The 19,231-nt window shown below is 48.2% G+C and overlaps 1 protein-coding gene across 2 annotated transcripts in view; it reads right to left on the reverse strand.

Annotated features, from left to right (window-relative positions):
- CTDSPL (CTD small phosphatase like) overlaps positions 1-18,987 on the reverse strand; it is a 44,916-nt gene extending 25,929 nt beyond the window's left edge. For both annotated transcript variants that reach the window (XM_075271822.1, XM_075271821.1), the window contains exon 1: positions 18,780-18,987. In XM_075271822.1, coding sequence (XP_075127923.1) covers positions 18,780-18,855 — 76 coding nt within the window. In that variant the 5' untranslated portion in view covers positions 18,856-18,987. The remainder of the gene's footprint in view (positions 1-18,779) is intronic.
- Positions 18,988-19,231: the final 244 nt, after the last annotated feature.

The following is a 19,231-nucleotide window of genomic DNA, read 5'->3' on the forward strand; positions in this document are numbered from 1 at the left end:
TGCCCACTACACTCTCCCATAGAAAACAACAGCTCTCCTCCGACCCCTCCCTGCACAGGTCACAGAGCATGCCCACTACACTCTCCCATAGAAAACAACAGCTCTCCTCCGACCCCTCCCTGCACAGGTCACAGAGCATGCCCACTACACTCTCCCATAGAAATCAACAGCTCTCCTCCGACCCCTCCCTGCACAGGTCACAGAGCATGCCCACTACACTCTCCCATAGAAAACAACAGCTCTCCTCCGACCCCTCCCTGCACAGGTCACAGAGCATGCCCACTACACTCTCCCATAGAAATCAACAGCTCTCCTCCGACCCCTCCCTGCACAGGTCACAGAGCATGCCCACTACACTCTCCCATAGAAGTCAGTAAGTTTTTTTACAGACTACATGTTCCTGTGGTTTACGCTGCTGCTGTAAAGCAAATCTCTGAATGCCGTTAACAGTAGCTCAGGCAAGATGGCCGCCTCTATAATCATGGATAGCTAAAAGTTGGATTTGTTAGAATTTCACTGAATTGTCCCCAAATTTGCAGAACTTATTGTACATAGCTTTATCTATATACAAATGAACATTCCCTTTAAGAAACCAAGGACGGAACGTGGAAGTGACCAGTACAGAACTGCAACGTGTGAACAGGCCGAGCAGCTGTCACCGCCAGTCACTGAACCCGAAGCTGCAGATATTAGCACCGTACTCCAGGGATGAGGCATAGGGGGCGCTGCAAGCTAAACCGCCACAAGTCCACAAGTGCCTGCACTTACAGCTCTGTACGGTCCATTGTACTTTCTATGAGTCGGCCTGTTCATCCTGAGCCTCCCGGTTCATGAACAGAACGCAAAACTGCAGTGAAGACTGACACAGTTTTGATTCCTGGCCTATACTTTACATGCAACTTGTCCAAACCTGACATCTCAAGTATATGGGGGGCCCCCGACAGCAAAAGGGCGGATGGGGCCGAGCAGTGTAATGTCGCCATCAGTGGAGGTCACCCAGTATGTGCCAACCTGTAGATCTGTACTGGTAACAATGTCAAGTGGAAGGGCCCTTTAAGTCTGTCCGGTACAGATATGGAAGCACTGGCGCCCCCTACAGGTATCAATGCCAATACAAGATCTAGTGTAAGTGTCCTGTGTGCCGCTAGTCACCGTGCCATAGGATACAGCGAGTGGCGCTGCCAGCCCGGACCTGTCACCTACAGAACGCTCTCCACGCGGCGGCGGCGTCTCCATACAACAGTCTCTGCTGCTTTGGAAACAGTGAAACAGCTGCCGGGATGACGCAGCTAAACCCCGAGACCTCGCCGGCTGCAAATACAGCAGTGGAATATTAAGTTGTCACTACAAGGCGAGCGGCGACCTCTGCACTGCCAGGCCCCGTCACATCGATGCCATCCACTAAAAGCAGGTGTATGGACCTGAGCGGCAATACCAGACACAGCCTGTGGATAAGGGGGGGCGCTCTCTCTTGCAGAAGGCAGTCCTCTAACACCCAGCAGCTCAACATGTGCCACAAGGAATTAAAGGGGATCTCCATAGAAGTGTAGAGTTATAAAAATCGGACTTAAATATTACAGAGGTATACAACCAGAAGAGACCCTGCAAACATATCAGATACAATGTAACAATAGTACAGGGCCTGAGTGGGCGGAGCAATGCACAAACTTTCCGTTTTTTATTGCATTGGATAAACGGATCAGCTCAACGGATGTAAACCACGTAATATGAATGGGATCCAAATCAGATTTTTGGTGAAACTCCTTTAGGCGGAGAACCCCTTTATTATTAATAGTAAGCGATATCGTCCAGCAGCGGAGGCGACATAATACCAGCGCACCGCCAAGGACCTGGAAAAAGAGATTACAGGGAAAGTCGATGGAACGCGCCGGGGAAAGAAGGTGCGGCGGACGGCACTGTGATATATGGCGGGTCGTGTGCGGCGCCACCGGATCAATGATACGTCCCTGATTAATGGCAGCCGACGGATAATCGTTCCGTACAGATACGCAGAGCGGATAACGCTTCCCTGAATAACTTTACTCGTTTTGTACCAGTTTCGAGCGCCCTCCGATCACACCCAGAGCTGCATACACATTTCTACAGGCTGCCCTTGGAAAGAGACAGGAGTTCAGCCCCATCCCAGTGTCAGACATGTGACCCGCGCCCTGTCACTATGCAAGCAGAAAGTCGCAACGCTCTGCTCTATGGTACGGAGAAAGCAGCAGAAGACTGGCCGGGGCTTTGGATGTGAATGGAGCAGAAATCACTTATATACAGGACTGTAAATTATCATTTCAGGGCCCGACTTGTCTAGGCCGATCCATGTACGCAGCTCTGGAGGGGCTTCTGACCCCTAGAAACTCACAGCCACCTGGGTCGGCACTTAGGGCTTCATTCACACACGTTGCAGTTTTGCAGTATGATGGTGAGATCAATGGGCTGTAGCCAGGATTACAAGAATCTCAGCAAACGTTGCGACACGTGAATATACCTTTACTTATAGATGTGAAAGCAGCGGCCTGGCTATAAATGGTGGACGGTTGCAGGCGCCGATTGTTGCGTGCGGTCGAGAACCGTAGGGTCACATGGTGGGAATGCTGAACATGAGGGTTTGCAACGTAAGAGGGGCAGCACAGATTTTATGTGTGTCCCCTATACCTCTAGGGAGTGGTAACTGGTACGAGACTGAACAAGACTGCAGCAATTCAAGGCGAGATCATGAGCCAAAAACGTGCACTGAACTATGAAAGGTCCCGTGCACAGCACCCCATATAGATGCCATGCACTGAAACCCATAAAGGTCCAGTGCACTGCACCCCAGAAAGGTCCCATGCAGTGCACCCCATATAGATCCCATGCAGTGCACTCCATAAAGGTGCCGTGCAGTGCACTACTAAAAGTCATGTGCACTGCACCCCACATAGATGCCATGCACTGAATCCCATAAAGGTGCCGTGCATTGCACCCGATAAAGGTCCCGTGCAGTGCACTACTGAAGGTCCCGTGCAGTGCACCCCATATAGATCCCATGCACTGAACGCCATAAAGGTCCAATGCAATGCACCCCATAAAAATCCTGAGCACTGCACCCCATAACGGTGCCGTGCACTGCACTACTAAGGGTCCCATGCACTGAACCCCATAAAGGTCCAGTACACTGCACTACTAGAGGACCCATGCAATGCACCCCATAAAAGTCCCATGCAATGAACCCCATAAAGGTCTTGTGCACTGCACCCCATAAAGGTCCTGTTCACTGCACCCCTTAAAGGTCCCGTGCACTGCACTACTAGAGGTCCCATGCAATGCATTTCATAAAAGTCCCATGCAATGAACCCCATAAAAATCCTGTGCACACGTGATCTAAATACTCCAAGATCTGGAAAACTCTGGAGTACAATACACACCTCCTGCAGATCTGCAGCACATTTCAACTCTCGGGTCAATATCAGATTTTTTTTCTCCCCCTATGGCGTTTGGATGGATTTGGAAATCTCCGCTCTGCTGTGTCTATAATACGTTGCAAATAATGACATCATATCGGCCTCCTCCGGACGTGTCCTCGGGGTCTATTCACATGTCACAGTTATGGTGCGGTTCTTGCACAGATTTTGGAAAATCGTGGTCAAAAGTAGGTCAAGACCGCAACGTGTGAATGAAGCAATCCCGATCCCAAAGTGATCACAGCACTAACAAACCCTAAATTAGACTGAGTCTCAGAAACCGTCGCTGCGTCCCCCTTATATCTGTACGACGTGCCTGGGAGATACTCTGCAGCTGCAGGACGTTGTTACAAACCACCTGGAGACGCCATGATGGCTTTATATCCCAGAACCGGCACATGAAGTGACAGTCGCCATTGTCCCGGTCCTGTCCATGTACGTGACAGAACCCAAGAGAACTGCAGAATACCAGAACTGGAATATAAAGCAGAAATGAATCAGGAGGCTCTGGATGTTTATGGAGAGCCTGGAACAGAAGCGGTCATGGAAAGCAATGCCCAGAAGGACAAGTGACCAGATGGAGCCAACACATTCCTTTCTATTTCCCTCAGCAGCGCAGGCAGCCCACCTCCGAGACCGCAACGCCTGCATTATGGGATCAGGCACAAAGGAATGCGCCAGCTATGCCAGGGCACCGAGCGGGTCACAACAACAGGTGCACGACAGAGAGCGGGGATTGTTACCAGCCTCACACAGGGCAATGGCGTCACTACACACATCTGTAACACGGCTGCCAGGAGGAGCGTCAGAGCATATGGAGGCCTGGGGTCAATGTATTATACATCTATAGAAACAATCTACATGTAAATACATTATGTACCCTGTATTATACTCCAGAGCTGCGCTCACTATTCTGCTGGTGCAATCACTGTGTACATACATTACATTACTTATCCTGTATTATACTCCAGAGCTGCGCTCACTATTCTGCTGGTGCAGTCACTGTGTACATACATTACATTACATATCCTGTATTATACTCCAGAGCTGCGCTCACTATTCTGCTGGTACAGTCACTGTGAACATACATTACATTACTTATCCTGTATTATACTCCAGAGCAGCGCTCACTATTCTGCTGGTACAGTCACTGTGTACATATATTACATTACTTCTCCTGTATTATACTCCAGAGCTGCGCTCACTATTCTGCTGGTACAGTCACTGTGTACATACATTACATTACTTATCCTGTATTATACTCCAGAGCTGCGCTCACTATTCCGCTGGTACAGTCACTGTGTACATACATTACATTACTTATCCTGTATTATACTCCAGAGCTGCGCTCACTATTCTGCTGGTACAGTCACTGTGTACATACATTACATTACTTATCCTGTATAATACTCCAGAGCTGCGCTCACTATTCTGCTGGTGCAGTCACTGTGTACATACATTACATTACTTATCCTGTATTATACTCCGGAGCTGCGCTCACTATTCTGCTGGTACAGTCACTGTGTACATACATTACATTACTTATCCTGTATTATACTCCAGAGCTGCGCTCACTATTCTGCTGGTACAGTCACTGTGTACATACATTACATTACTTATCCTGTATAATACTCCAGAGCTGCGCTCACTATTCTGCTGGTGCAGTCACTGTGTACATACATTACATTACTTATCCTGTATTATACTCCAGAGCTGCGCTCACTATTCTGCTGGTACAGTCACTGTGTACATACATTACATTACTTATACTGTATTATACTCCAGAGCTGCGCTCACTATTCTGCTGGTGCAGTCACTGTGTACATACATTACATTACTTATCCTGTATTATACTCCAGAGCTGCGCTCACTATTCTGCTGGTACAGTCACTGTGTACATACATTACATTACTTATCCTGTATTATACTCCAGAGCTGCGCTCACTATTCTGCTGGTGCAGTCACTGTGTACATACATTACATTACTTATCCTGTATTATACTCCAGAGCTGCGCTCACTATTCTGCTGGTACAGTCACTGTGTACATACATTACATTACTTATCCTGTATTATACTCCAGAGCTGCGCTCACTATTCTGCTGGTACAGTCACTGTGTACATACATTACATTACTTATCCTGTATTATACTCCAGAGCTGCACTCACTATTCTGCTGGTACAGTCACTGTGTACATACATTACATATCCTGTATTATACTCCAGAGCTGCGCTCACTATTCTGCTGGTACAGTCACTGTGTACATACAATTACATTACTTATACTGTATTATACTCCAGAGCTGCACTCACTATTCTGCTGTACATCCATCCCTGAATCCATCCCATGCTACACTGAAAAACTGCTATGTGTGAACACACACTAGGTGGATTTCGGGTATCCTACTAATATTATTCATGTGATAGTTTGTGTGTTTGGATGTTTGTTCCTCAATCACGCAAAAACGGATGAAGGGATTTAGATTAATTTTGGCACATAGATAGTTTGTAACCTCGATTAACACATCGGCTACTTTTTATCCCGGTAAATGACATGGCTTCACGACTGTTATGAATTTATGGTCACATACTATATTACACTGCTCCTGCAGCAGCTTATCTCAGGACTGTTATCTCTCCATGTAAACACTCAGCTAGCCCTCAGTCCATTCTGTACATGCATTTGCATATTATGTGATCTGCTCCAGGCAGTGCTGACACACTGGATGGGAAAACACCTTTAATCCATATTGTCAGTTTGTTAAACATGGCGGGAAAAAGAAAATCTAATTTGTTGCAAAATTCTAAAACATCAAGAGCGATGAAGGAGCCAGAAGTCACAGAGTTCTCCTCTAGTGGAGCTGAGGGGGAATCATCGACGCCAACAACACGCTCATTATATGGCGTCCCAGCGAGCTGCTGAGATGCCGGAACAATCACAGGCACGTTGCGTGGAACAAGTTCAGCGGCAGGACAGCTTGAGAGCTGCTGAAACGCAGGAGCAGGTGAACCATCGATGGCAGCAATTTGCTGAATATAGGCGGATCGTCGACGCCAACAACACGCAGATGAAGTCGTGGGCAGAGGCTCGTGTCCATATAATAGGTGGGTGTATACAGGGATGACATTGGGTAAGGTCACAGGTGTATCAGTCTCGGTCAGCGCCGGCGCCACTCCCTGTATGTATACAACCTATATCACATGTACGCCGCTAGCGGCAATGTCAGAGGGAACAGAAGACGCCAGATAAGGGCACGTCACATGGTGTACAAGTAAAGGGATGTTATACAGAGTTCTGCCATATTTTAACCCCTTATTTTCACACTCTCTTCTTGCCATCAGTGTATGGGAAACACAGTCCAAAGACAGATAACCCTGAGCACATACGAACACAATGTAACGCCACAGGAGGCATCTACGGCACCGCAAGCAGGCTGCCATGTTATGCTAGGACCACCTATGTCTAAAGCTAGAAACACAAGTGCAATGCCCCATGGCAGACCTCAGCACTGGCACAGCGCCCATCGCTCACTGGTGGGTATGGCGCGGGGCACCGGCGGCCTCCTCCGTGATCCGCCATGGACACGGCCATCTCATGTCAGTAACACCTGGAGGATCGCTGCCGAGAAACGAGAGCTCGATAGAAGAATATTACAAGAGGCATTGAGGAAACCTTCATGGAAAGAAGAGGAGGGTTGTAGGACCCAGGAGAAACCCACAGCCGCCACATACTCCAGGATCATAAGCTTAAAGGGGAACTCCACATTTATCTATCATCTATGGCAGAGATAGAAGAAAAACACTTGGAATATGGAGCGTGAGGATCCAAAAACTAGACCCCCCACTAAGAATGAATGAGGACTATAGACAGTCAGTGATCCGGGCCCAAAACTTCTCACAGCTGAGGGATTGTTACAACTGTATCCACAAGACAAACAATGTGAGCGCTGGAGTGATACAAAGTGTCAGAGCAGGTGACAGGTAACAAGGTATCAGGACAGGAAAGAGACGCGTGAGGCTGAGGCTACACCAGAGGATATCCTGGACTGTAACAGACACTCAGCTGTGACAAGTATGTGGTCAGACCCCGACTGTAACCTACAAAGAGGAGACGTGAGAATGGTGGAGAGCTGAAAACCCAAATACATGAGACCCCTCCCCAGTAAGCTGAAGGCACTTGTCAGGTTAGCAGAGCTCAATGGGTGCGTATATAGTACCTGGAAGGACATGGATAACAACCAGCCGTAATACTGCAGAACACTGTAGTGGGAAACATCTGAACCACCATGTACATTACTTATCCAGTATTATACTCCAGAGCTGTGCTCACTATTCTGCTGGTGCAGTCACTGTATACATACATTACATTACTTATCCTGTATTATACTCCAGAGCTGCGCTCACTATTCTGCTGGTACAGTCACTGTGTACAGACATTACATTACTTATCCTGTATTATACTGCAGAGCTGCGCTCACTATTCTGCTGGTGCAGTCACTGTGTACATACATTACATTACTTATCCTGTATTATACCCCAGAGCTGCGCTCACTATTCTGCTGGTGCAGTCACTGTGTACATACATTACATTACTTATCCTGTATTATACCCCAGAGCTGCGCTCACTATTCTGCTGGTACAGTCACTGTGTACATACATTACATTACTTATCCTGTATTATACTGCAGAGCTGCGCTCACTATTCTGCTGGTGCAGTCACTGTGTACATACATTACATTACTTATCCTGTATTATACCCCAGAGCTGCGCTCACTATACTGCTGGTATAGTCACTGTGTACATACATTACTTATCCCGTATTATACTCCAGAGCTGCGCTCACTATTCTACTGGTGCAGTCACTGTGTACATACATTACATTACTTATCCTGTATTATACTCCAGAGCTGCGCTCACTATTCTGCTGGTGCAGTCACTGTGTACATACATTACATTACTTATCCTGTATTATACCCCAGAGCTGCGCTCACTATTCTGCTGGTGCAGTCACTGTGTACATACATTACATTACTTATCCTGTATTATACCCCAGAGCTGCGCTCACTATACTGCTGGTATAGTCACTGTGTACATACATTACTTATCCTGTATTATACTCCAGAGCTGCGATCACTATTCTGCTGGTGCAGTCACTGTGTACATACATTACATTACTTATCCTGTATTATACTCCAGAGCTGCGCTCACTATTCTGCTGGTACAGTCACTGTGTACATACATTACATTACTTATCCTGTATTATACTCCAGAGCTGCGCTCACTATTCTGCTGGTGCAGTCACTGTGTACATACATTACTTATCCTGTATTATACTCCAGAGCTGCACTCACTATTCTGCTGGTGCAGTCACTGTGTACATACATTACATTACTTATCCTGTATTATACTCCAGAGCTGCGCTCACTATTCTGCTGGTACAGTCACTGTGTACATACATTACATTACTTATCCCGTATTATACTCCAGAGCTGCGCTCACTATTCTGCTGGTACAGTCACTGTATACATACATTACATTACTTATCCTGTATTATACTCCAGAGCTGCGCTCACTATTCTGCTGGTGCGGTCACTGTGTATATACATTACATTACTTATCCTGTATTATACTCCAGAGCTGCGCTCACTATTCTGCTGGTACAGTCACTGTGTACATACATTACTTATCCTGTATTATACTCCAGAGCTGCGCTCACTATTCTGCTGGTGCAGTCACTGTGTACATACATTACATTACTTATCCTGTATTATACTCCAGAGCTGCGCTCACTATTCTGCTGGTGCAGTCACTGTGTACATACATTACATTACTTATCCTGTATTATACCCCAGAGCTGCGCTCACTATTCTGCTGGTACAGTCACTGTGTACATACATTACATTACTTATCCTGTATTATACTGCAGAGCTGCGCTCACTATTCTGCTGGTGCAGTCACTGTGTACATACATTACATTACTTATCCTGTATTATACCCCAGAGCTGCGCTCACTATTCTGCTGGTGCAGTCACTGTGTACATACATTACATTACTTATCCTGTATTATACCCCAGAGCTGCGCTCACTATACTGCTGGTATAGTCACTGTGTACATACATTACTTATCCTGTATTATACTCCAGAGCTGCGATCACTATTCTGCTGGTGCAGTCACTGTGTACATACATTACATTACTTATCCTGTATTATACTCCAGAGCTGCGCTCACTATTCTGCTGGTACAGTCACTGTGTACATACATTACATTACTTATCCTGTATTATACTCCAGAGCTGCGCTCACTATTCTGCTGGTGCAGTCACTGTGTACATACATTACTTATCCTGTATTATACTCCAGAGCTGCACTCACTATTCTGCTGGTGCAGTCACTGTGTACATACATTACATTACTTATCCTGTATTATACTCCAGAGCTGCGCTCACTATTCTGCTGGTACAGTCACTGTGTACATACATTACATTACTTATCCCGTATTATACTCCAGAGCTGCGCTCACTATTCTGCTGGTACAGTCACTGTATACATACATTACATTACTTATCCTGTATTATACTCCAGAGCTGCGCTCACTATTCTGCTGGTGCGGTCACTGTGTATATACATTACATTACTTATCCTGTATTATACTCCAGAGCTGCGCTCACTATTCTGCTGGTACAGTCACTGTGTACATACATTACTTATCCTGTATTATACTCCAGAGCTGCGCTCACTATTCTGCTGGTGCAGTCACTGTGTACATACATTACATTACTTATCCTGTATTATACTCCAGAGCTGTGCTCACTATTCTGCTGGTGCAGTCACTGTGTACATACATTACAATACTTATCCTGTATTATACTCCAGAGCTGCGCTCACTATTCTGCTGGTACAGTCACTGTGTACATACATTACATTACTTATCCTGTATTATACTCCAGAGCTGCGCTCACTATTCTGCTGGTGCAGTCACTGTGTACATACATTACATTACTTATCCTGTATTATACTCCAGAGCTGCGCTCACTATTCTGCTGGTGCAGTCACTGTGTACATACATTACATTACTTATCCTGTATTATACTCCAGAGCTGCGCTCACTATTCTGCTGGTGCAGTCACTGTGTACATACATTACTTATCCTGTATTATACTCCAGAGCTGCACTCACTATTCTGCTGGTGCAGTCACTGTGTACATACATTACATTACTTATCCTGTATTATACTCCAGAGCTGCGCTCACTATTCTGCTGATGCAGTCACTGTGTACATACATTACATTACTTATCCTGTATTATACTCCAGAGCTGCGCTCACTATTCTGCTGGTACAGTCACTGTGTACATACATTACATTACTTATCCTGTATTATACTCCAGAGCTGCACTCACTATTCTGCTGGTACAGTCACTGTGTACATACATTACATTACTTATCCTGTATTATACTCCAGAGCTGCGCTCACTATTCTGCTGGTACAGTCACTGTGTACATACATTACATTACTTATCCTGTATTATACTCCAGAGCTGCGCTCACTATTCTGCTGGTACAGTCACTGTGTACATACATTACATTACTTATCCTGTATTATACTCCAGAGCTGCGCTCACTATTCTGCTGGTGCGGTCACTGTGTACATACATTACATTACTTATCCTGTATTATACTCCAGAGCTGCCCTCACTATTCTGCTGGTGCAGTCACTGTGTACATACATTACTTATCCTGTATTATACCCCAGAACTGCGCTCACTATTCTGCTGGTACAGTCACTGTGTACATACATTACATTACTTATCCTGTATTATACTCCAGAGCTGCGCTCACTATTCTGCTGGTACAGTCACTGTGTACATACATTACTTATCCTGTATTATACCCCAGAGCTGCGCTCACTATTCTGCTGGTACAGTCACTGTGTACATACATTACATTACTTATCCTGTATTATACTCCAGAGCTGCGCTCACTATTCTGCTGGTACAGTCACTGTGTACATACATTACTTATCCTGTATTATACTCCAGAGCTGCGCTCACTATTCTGCTGGTACAGTCACTGTGTACATACATTACATTACTTATCCTGTATTATACTCCAGAGCTGCGCTCACTATTCTGCTGGTACAGTCACTGTGTACATACATTACTTATCCTGTATTATACCCCAGAGCTGCGCTCACTATTCTGCTGGTACAGTCACTGTGTACATACATTACATTACTTATCCTGTATTATACTCCAGAGCTGCGCTCACTATTCTGCTGGTACAGTCACTGTGTACATACATTACTTATCCTGTATTATACTCCAGAGCTGCGCTCACTATTCTGCTGGTACAGTCACTGTGTACATACATTACATTACTTATCCTGTATTATACTCCAGAGCTGCGCTCACTATTCTGCTGGTACAGTCACTGTGTACATACATTACTTATCCTGTATTATACTCCAGAGCTGCGCTCACTATTCTGCTGGTACAGTCACTGTGTACATACATTACATTACTTATCCTGTATTATACTCCAGAGCTGCGCTCACTATTCTGCTGGTACAGTCACTGTGTACATACATTACATTACTTATCCTGTATTATACTCCAGAGCTGCGCTCAGTATTCTGCTGGTGCAGTCACTGTGTACATACATTACTTATCCTGTATTATACTCCAGAGCTGCACTCACTATTCTGCTGGTGCAGTCACTGTGTACATACATTACATTACTTATCCTGTATTATACTCCAGAGCTGCGCTCACTATTCTGCTGGTACAGTCACTGTGTACATACATTACATTACTTATCCTGTATTATACTCCAGAGCTGCGCTCACTATTCTGCTGGTACAGTCACTGTATACATACATTACATTACTTATCCTGTATTATACTCCAGAGCTGCGCTCACTATTCTGCTGGTGCGGTCACTGTGTATATACATTACATTACTTATCCTGTATTATACTCCAGAGCTGCGCTCACTATTCTGCTGGTACAGTCACTGTGTACATACATTACTTATCCTGTATTATACTCCAGAGCTGCGCTCACTATTCTGCTGGTGCAGTCACTGTGTACATACATTACATTACTTATCCTGTATTATACTCCAGAGCTGCGCTCACTATTCTGCTGGTGCAGTCACTGTGTACATACATTACAATACTTATCCTGTATTATACTCCAGAGCTGCGCTCACTATTCTGCTGGTACAGTCACTGTGTACATACATTACATTACTTATCCTGTATTATACTCCAGAGCTGCGCTCACTATTCTGCTGGTGCAGTCACTGTGTACATACATTACATTACTTATCCTGTATTATACTCCAGAGCTGCGCTCACTATTCTGCTGGTGCAGTCACTGTGTACATACATTACATTACTTATCCTGTATTATACTCCAGAGCTGCGCTCACTATTCTGCTGGTGCAGTCACTGTGTACATACATTACTTATCCTGTATTATACTCCAGAGCTGCGCTCACTATTCTGCTGGTACAGTCACTGTGTACATACATTACATTACTTATCCTGTATTATACTCCAGAGCTGCGCTCACTATTCTGCTGGTACAGTCACTGTGTACATACATTACATTACTTATCCTGTATTATATTCCAGAGCTGCGCTCACTATTCTGCTGGTGCGGTCACTGTGTATATACATTACATTACTTATCCTGTATTATACTCCAGAGCTGCCCTCACTATTCTGCTGGTGCAGTCACTGTGTACATACATTACTTATCCTGTATTATACCCCAGAACTGCGCTCACTATTCTGCTGGTACAGTCACTGTGTACATACATTACATTACTTATCCTGTATTATACTCCAGAGCTGCGCTCACTATTCTGCTGGTACAGTCACTGTGTACATACATTACTTATCCTGTATTATACCCCAGAGCTGCGCTCACTATTCTGCTGGTACAGTCACTGTGTACATACATTACATTACTTATCCTGTATTATACTCCAGAGCTGCGCTCACTATTCTGCTGGTGCGGTCACTGTGTATATACATTACATTACTTATCCTGTATTATACTCCAGAGCTGCCCTCACTATTCTGCTGGTGCAGTCACTGTGTACATACATTACATTACTTATCCTGTATTATACTCCAGAGCTGCGCTCACTATTCTGCTGGTACAGTCACTGTGTACATACATTACTTATCCTGTATTATACTCCAGAGCTGCGCTCACTATTCTGCTGGTGCAGTCACTGTGTACATACATTACATTACTTATCCTGTATTATACTCCAGAGCTGCGCTCACTATTCTGCTGGTACAGTCACTGTGTACATACATTACTTATCCTGTATTATACTCCAGAGCTGCGCTCACTATTCTGCTGGTGCAGTCACTGTGTACATACATTACATTACTTATCCTGTATTATACTCCAGAGCTGCCCTCACTATTCTGCTGGTGCAGTCACTGTGTACATACATTACTTATCCTGTATTATACTCCAGAGCTGCGCTCACTATTCTGCTGGTACAGTCACTGTGTACATACATTACTTATCCTGTATTATACTCCAGAGCTGCGCTCACTATTCTGCTGGTACAGTCACTGTGTACATACATTACATTACTTATCCTGTATTATACCCCAGAGCTGCGCTCACTATTCTGCTGGTACAGTCACTGTGTACATACATTACATTACTTATCCTGTATTATACTCCAGAGCTGCGCTCACTATTCTGCTGGTACAGTCACTGTGTACATACATTACATTACTTATCCTGTATTATACTCCAGAGCTGCGCTCACTATTCTGCTGGTACAGTCACTGTGTACATACATTACTTATCCTGTATTATACTCCAGAGCTGCGCTCACTATTCTGCTGGTACAGTCACTGTGTACATACATTACATTACTTATCCTGTATTATACTCCAGAGCTGCGCTCACTATTCTGCTGGTACAGTCACTGTGTACATACATTACTTATCCTGTATTATACTCCAGAGCTGCGCTCACTATTCTGCTGGTGCAGTCACTGTGTACATACATTACATTACTTATCCTGTATTATACTCCAGAGCTGCGCTCACTATTCTGCTGGTACAGTCACTGTGTACATACATTACATTACTTATCCTGTATTATACGCCAGAGCTGCGCTCACTATTCTGCTGGTGCAGTCACTGTGTACATACATTACATTACTTATCCTGTAATATACTCCAGAGCTGCGCTCACTATTCTGCTGGTGCGGTCACTGTGTATATACATTACATTACTTATCCTGTATTATACTCCAGAGCTGCGCTCACTATTCTGCTGGTGCAGTCACTGTGTACATACATTACATTACTTATCCTGTATTATACTCCAGAGCTGCGCTCACTATTCTGCTGGTGCAGTCACTGTTTACATACATTACATTACTTATCCTGTATTATACTCCAGAGCTGCACTCACTATTCTGCTGGTGCAGTCACTGTGTACATACATTACATTACTTATCCTGTATTATACTCCAGAGCTGCCCTCACTATTTATTGGCCTCCATGATACACAGCAGAGGAGGGAGTTGCAGTCAGTATAGGAGTAGTCGGGTCACCAGCAGGGGGCTCCTGTATACTATGGTTTGGGGGGGGGGGGTACATTCCCCTCCGGATACAAGGCCTGTAATACCCCTTCCATGTCATGTCCAGGTCTCAGTCGCCTTCAGATCACCGGCTGATTTTGGCTGTAAATCACTACATAGACATCAGGTGTACAGTAGGGGGAGCCATTGTAGTCACACCCTGCAGACTCTGCAGCCAGTGCACAGGTGTCGGGGGGGGCGCAGGCATTCGGTCAGACATGAGAGGTGCTGCTCCCACTCCCTGCAGGCGTCACTTGGCACTGCTGACTGTTCGGCCTGCGTTGTCGTCCCCCGATCACGCTGCTCACATGACTCGCTATTAATGGCTTCTGCGCTGCGGTGGTCCTGAGCTTGACAAAAGCCCCCTGGATTTCCCATGTCATTATGAACATTTAGGGTGGGGGGTGGCAGGGAATCAGTGCTGGGACATGTAGTGCAACTGCAACACATCCTGGCACTGCAGCGGCTGTGAAACTACAACTCCCAGCATGCCACAGACTGATACCAGGGGACACTAGCCTGTATTCACTTCCCCAGCAGGTGGCGCACAGAGTCGGAGCAGGATCTGGTGTGTATGGAGTGTCCCTTTAATAACAGACGCCTTACACCGCGCTCAGAGGGGACACGTCCTCTTTAAGAACCTTACGCCACCAACTTAAACGCTTTTCACCCCTTAATAGGCTCCGCCCCACCGATTCCAGCACAGTTGGAATATTTTTTTTTCTCGCCCCCGCTGTTCCTGAGAAATCAGTGCTGTTAGTTTTGGCCCTAGACTCCCTAATCTCAATTGGGTGGTATCAGAATTTGGAGCTGGTTTGAGCTCTGAGCCACGCCCCCTTGCCTGACACCACCCACTTGACATAAGGGAGTGTAGAGGCGATATCAGGCACCACAACTAACAGCACTTGGGCCGGAATCAGTGGGGAGGAGCCTATTAAAGGATGGTCAGGTCTATAACTTTGCAGAACAAGGGTCCTGGGTGCCAATCCCAGCAGGGACAGCGATACCCCCAGGATTTGGGGAAGGGAGGTGCTGTCCCTCCTCCTGGGTGCAGGAAGTCTTGCAGGCAATGCGCCTTGTCAAAAATAGGCAAAATAGCTTAAACTGTCTCTCCAGCGCCACCTGTAGGTCAATAGTAGGTGTAACAAGTGAACTAGAGAAGAGCAAGGGCAGAGCAATCAGGACAGAACTACAACTCCCAGCATGTGCTGCACAAGCCCAGTGATGTCACCCGTACAGTGTGAGGAGGGAGATGCCAGCGTACACACACACTGGCATCACACCCATGGCTGGGTCCTTGTCCTCCACCAGGGAACGTTCCCTGCACAACCGTTCCATCATCTTTCACACCGCACAGATTTTGCCTCCTTCCCCCTTGTCCCCGATACAGTCCGGAGCACCAACCACCTCGCCCCGAGAAGGTCCTTACCCAAACACCACCTGGGCACAATCTAGAGCACCACCAGTGGCCCTTTCCCACATCTCACTTTTGGGATCCGCAGGAACTGTAGACCCCACCCCCTTAAGTTTGGCATCTTGGCACAATTTGGGCACCAGGTCTTTCCCTGGCACAGGCTGGATACCCACCACTGAGGACACCATCCAAAACCAACCACAACCACCCCCCTGCACTCCACATACTGGACATATCACATGTTCCCCGGCACAATGCCCCCTCACCCATCCCCTGGAGATGGCACCAATCACAGACACAAAATCCTTAGTCTGGGCATCACTCCCACGACTGGGCACAGTAGAGGGCACACTATAAAACCAGCAGCCATGCTCAGGGCACAGATCAATGCCAGGGGACCTCACTCATGGCACAAACCCTTATTTATATATTGGGCATCGACTGTTACCCTGGCACAGAGCTTCAGTATTTGTGGCATCAGCCATCATAACATTGGGCACATCAGACACTGGTCCAGTTGCCCTCCCTGGGCACCCTACTGTGGCGCTGCCCGTCACTGCTCACATCATCCCCGGGCTCCCACTACTTCTAACCCTGGCACAGCCAACAAGGTCAGGGAAAATTAGTCTGGCACTGCCCCTTCACCAGACTCTTACCCTGGCACTACCCATGCCAACTCCAAATATCCACCCTGGTATTGCTGCCAACTATCTTCAGGTACTCCTCGCACCCCACAAACCCTACCCTGGGATTGCCCTGTCACCCATAGTTACCAAACCTGGGCAAAGAATAAGATGCCAGGCACTGTCCACATCATTACTATGCCCTCAGGCTGGCACTGCCCCTGTTTCTCCCACCCCAGGGAACCCTATCTTGGCACTGCCCTGTCACAGCAAGGCAACACGAATCTCAGAGCCTTAGTCTGGCACATTTATAAGCACGTACCCCCAGATTAGCCCCCCATCATCCCAGGGCACTTACCTTGGCATTGCCCCACCAACTCCAGACACTCACCATAGCACTGCTCTCTATACCAACAGTCACTCACCATGGCACTGCCCCCTCCACTTCAGGTAATCTCCCTGGCACTGCCCCCTCCACACCCGCAATTTCACTGGCATTGCCCCCTCCACCCCACCCCCAGGCACTGCTCCTATACAAACAGGCACTCACCCTGGCACTGCCCCTATACAAACAGGCACTCATCATGGCACTGTCCCCACACCCAGGCACTCACCCTGGCACTGCCCCTATACCAATGGGCACTCACCCTGGCATTGGCCCCTATAACGTTGGGTACTCAAACTGCCAATGCTCCTTCCACCAACTGGCACTTCCCCCTCGACCCCTGGGCAAGAGCCCCTCCACCCGCAGGCACTCACCCTGGCACTGCCCCCTCCACCCCCGGGCACTCACCCTGGCACTGCCCCCAGCACTCACCCTGGCACTACCCCCTATAATCCCCCCAGCACTCACCATGGCACTGCCCCCTCCACCCCCGGGCACTCACCCTAGCACTGCCCCCAGCACTCACCCTGGCACTACTCCCTATAATCCCCCCAGCACTCACCATGGCACTGCCCCTCCACCCCCGGGCACTCACCCTGGCACTACCCCCTATAATCCCCCCAGCACTCACCCTGGCACTGCCCCCTCCACCCCCGGGCACTCACCCTGGCACTACCCCCTATAATCCCCCCAGCACTCACCCTGGCACTGCCCCCTCCACCCCCGGGCACTCACCCTGGCACTGCCCCCTATAACCCCCCAGCACTCCCCCTGGCACTGCCCCCTCCACCCCCGGGCACTCACCCTGGCACTGCCCCCTCCACCCCCCGGCACTCACCCTGGCACTGCCCCCTCCACCCCCCGGCACTCACCCTGGCACTGCCCCCTCCACCCCCCAGCACTCACCCTGGCACTGCCCCCTCCACCCCCCAGCACTCACCCTGGCACTGCCCCCTCCACCCCCCAGCACTCACCCTGGCACTGCCCCCTCCACCCCCGGGCACTCACCCTGGCACTGCCCCCTATAACCCCCCCAGCACTCACCCTGGCACTGCCCCCTCCACCCCCGGGCACTCACCCTGGCACTGCCCCCTATAACCCCCCCAGCACTCCCCCTGGCACTGCCCCCTCCACCCCCGGGCACTCACCCTGGCACTGCCCCCTATAACCCCCCCCAGCACTCACCCTGGCACTGCCCCCTCCACCCCCAGGCACTCACCCTGGCACTGCCCCCTCCACCCCCGGGCACTCACCCTGGCACTGCCCCCTCCACCCCCGGGCACTCACCCTTCTCCTGGGCACAGGACAGGATGGCCTCCTCCTTGGGGTTGCTGAGCTGGGTGATGATGGACGTGTTGTCCATGGACTCGGCCGAGCTCTGCCTCTCCGCTCTGTGATCCGCAGCTATTACCCGGCCGCCAGCTCCCGGCTCGGCTCGCTCAGGCTCCCCCGGGTGTCCGCGGCCGGGTCGGCTCCCTGGCTCGGCTTTCTCCTCCTCAGCATGAAGTCCAGGCGGGGGAGAAGAGGCCGCTGTCCCGGGGGTGACGGAGTCCGCGGCGGGTCCCTGTTTTCCCTCAGGAGGGGGCGGTGTGACAGCCTGCACTCCTCCCCTTCTTTCTCTACTGACCTTCCCAACATGGCGGCGGCCGGGGGCGGGGCTCCTCTCCGACATAAACAAGGGGCGGGGCCGACAAGTAACCAGTTCACGACCGCAAATCTGACGGGACTGAGAGCGCACC

The sequence above is a fragment of the Leptodactylus fuscus genome, chromosome 4 (assembly GCF_031893055.1).
Source record: "Leptodactylus fuscus isolate aLepFus1 chromosome 4, aLepFus1.hap2, whole genome shotgun sequence".
Classification (NCBI taxonomy): Eukaryota; Metazoa; Chordata; class Amphibia; order Anura; family Leptodactylidae; genus Leptodactylus; species Leptodactylus fuscus.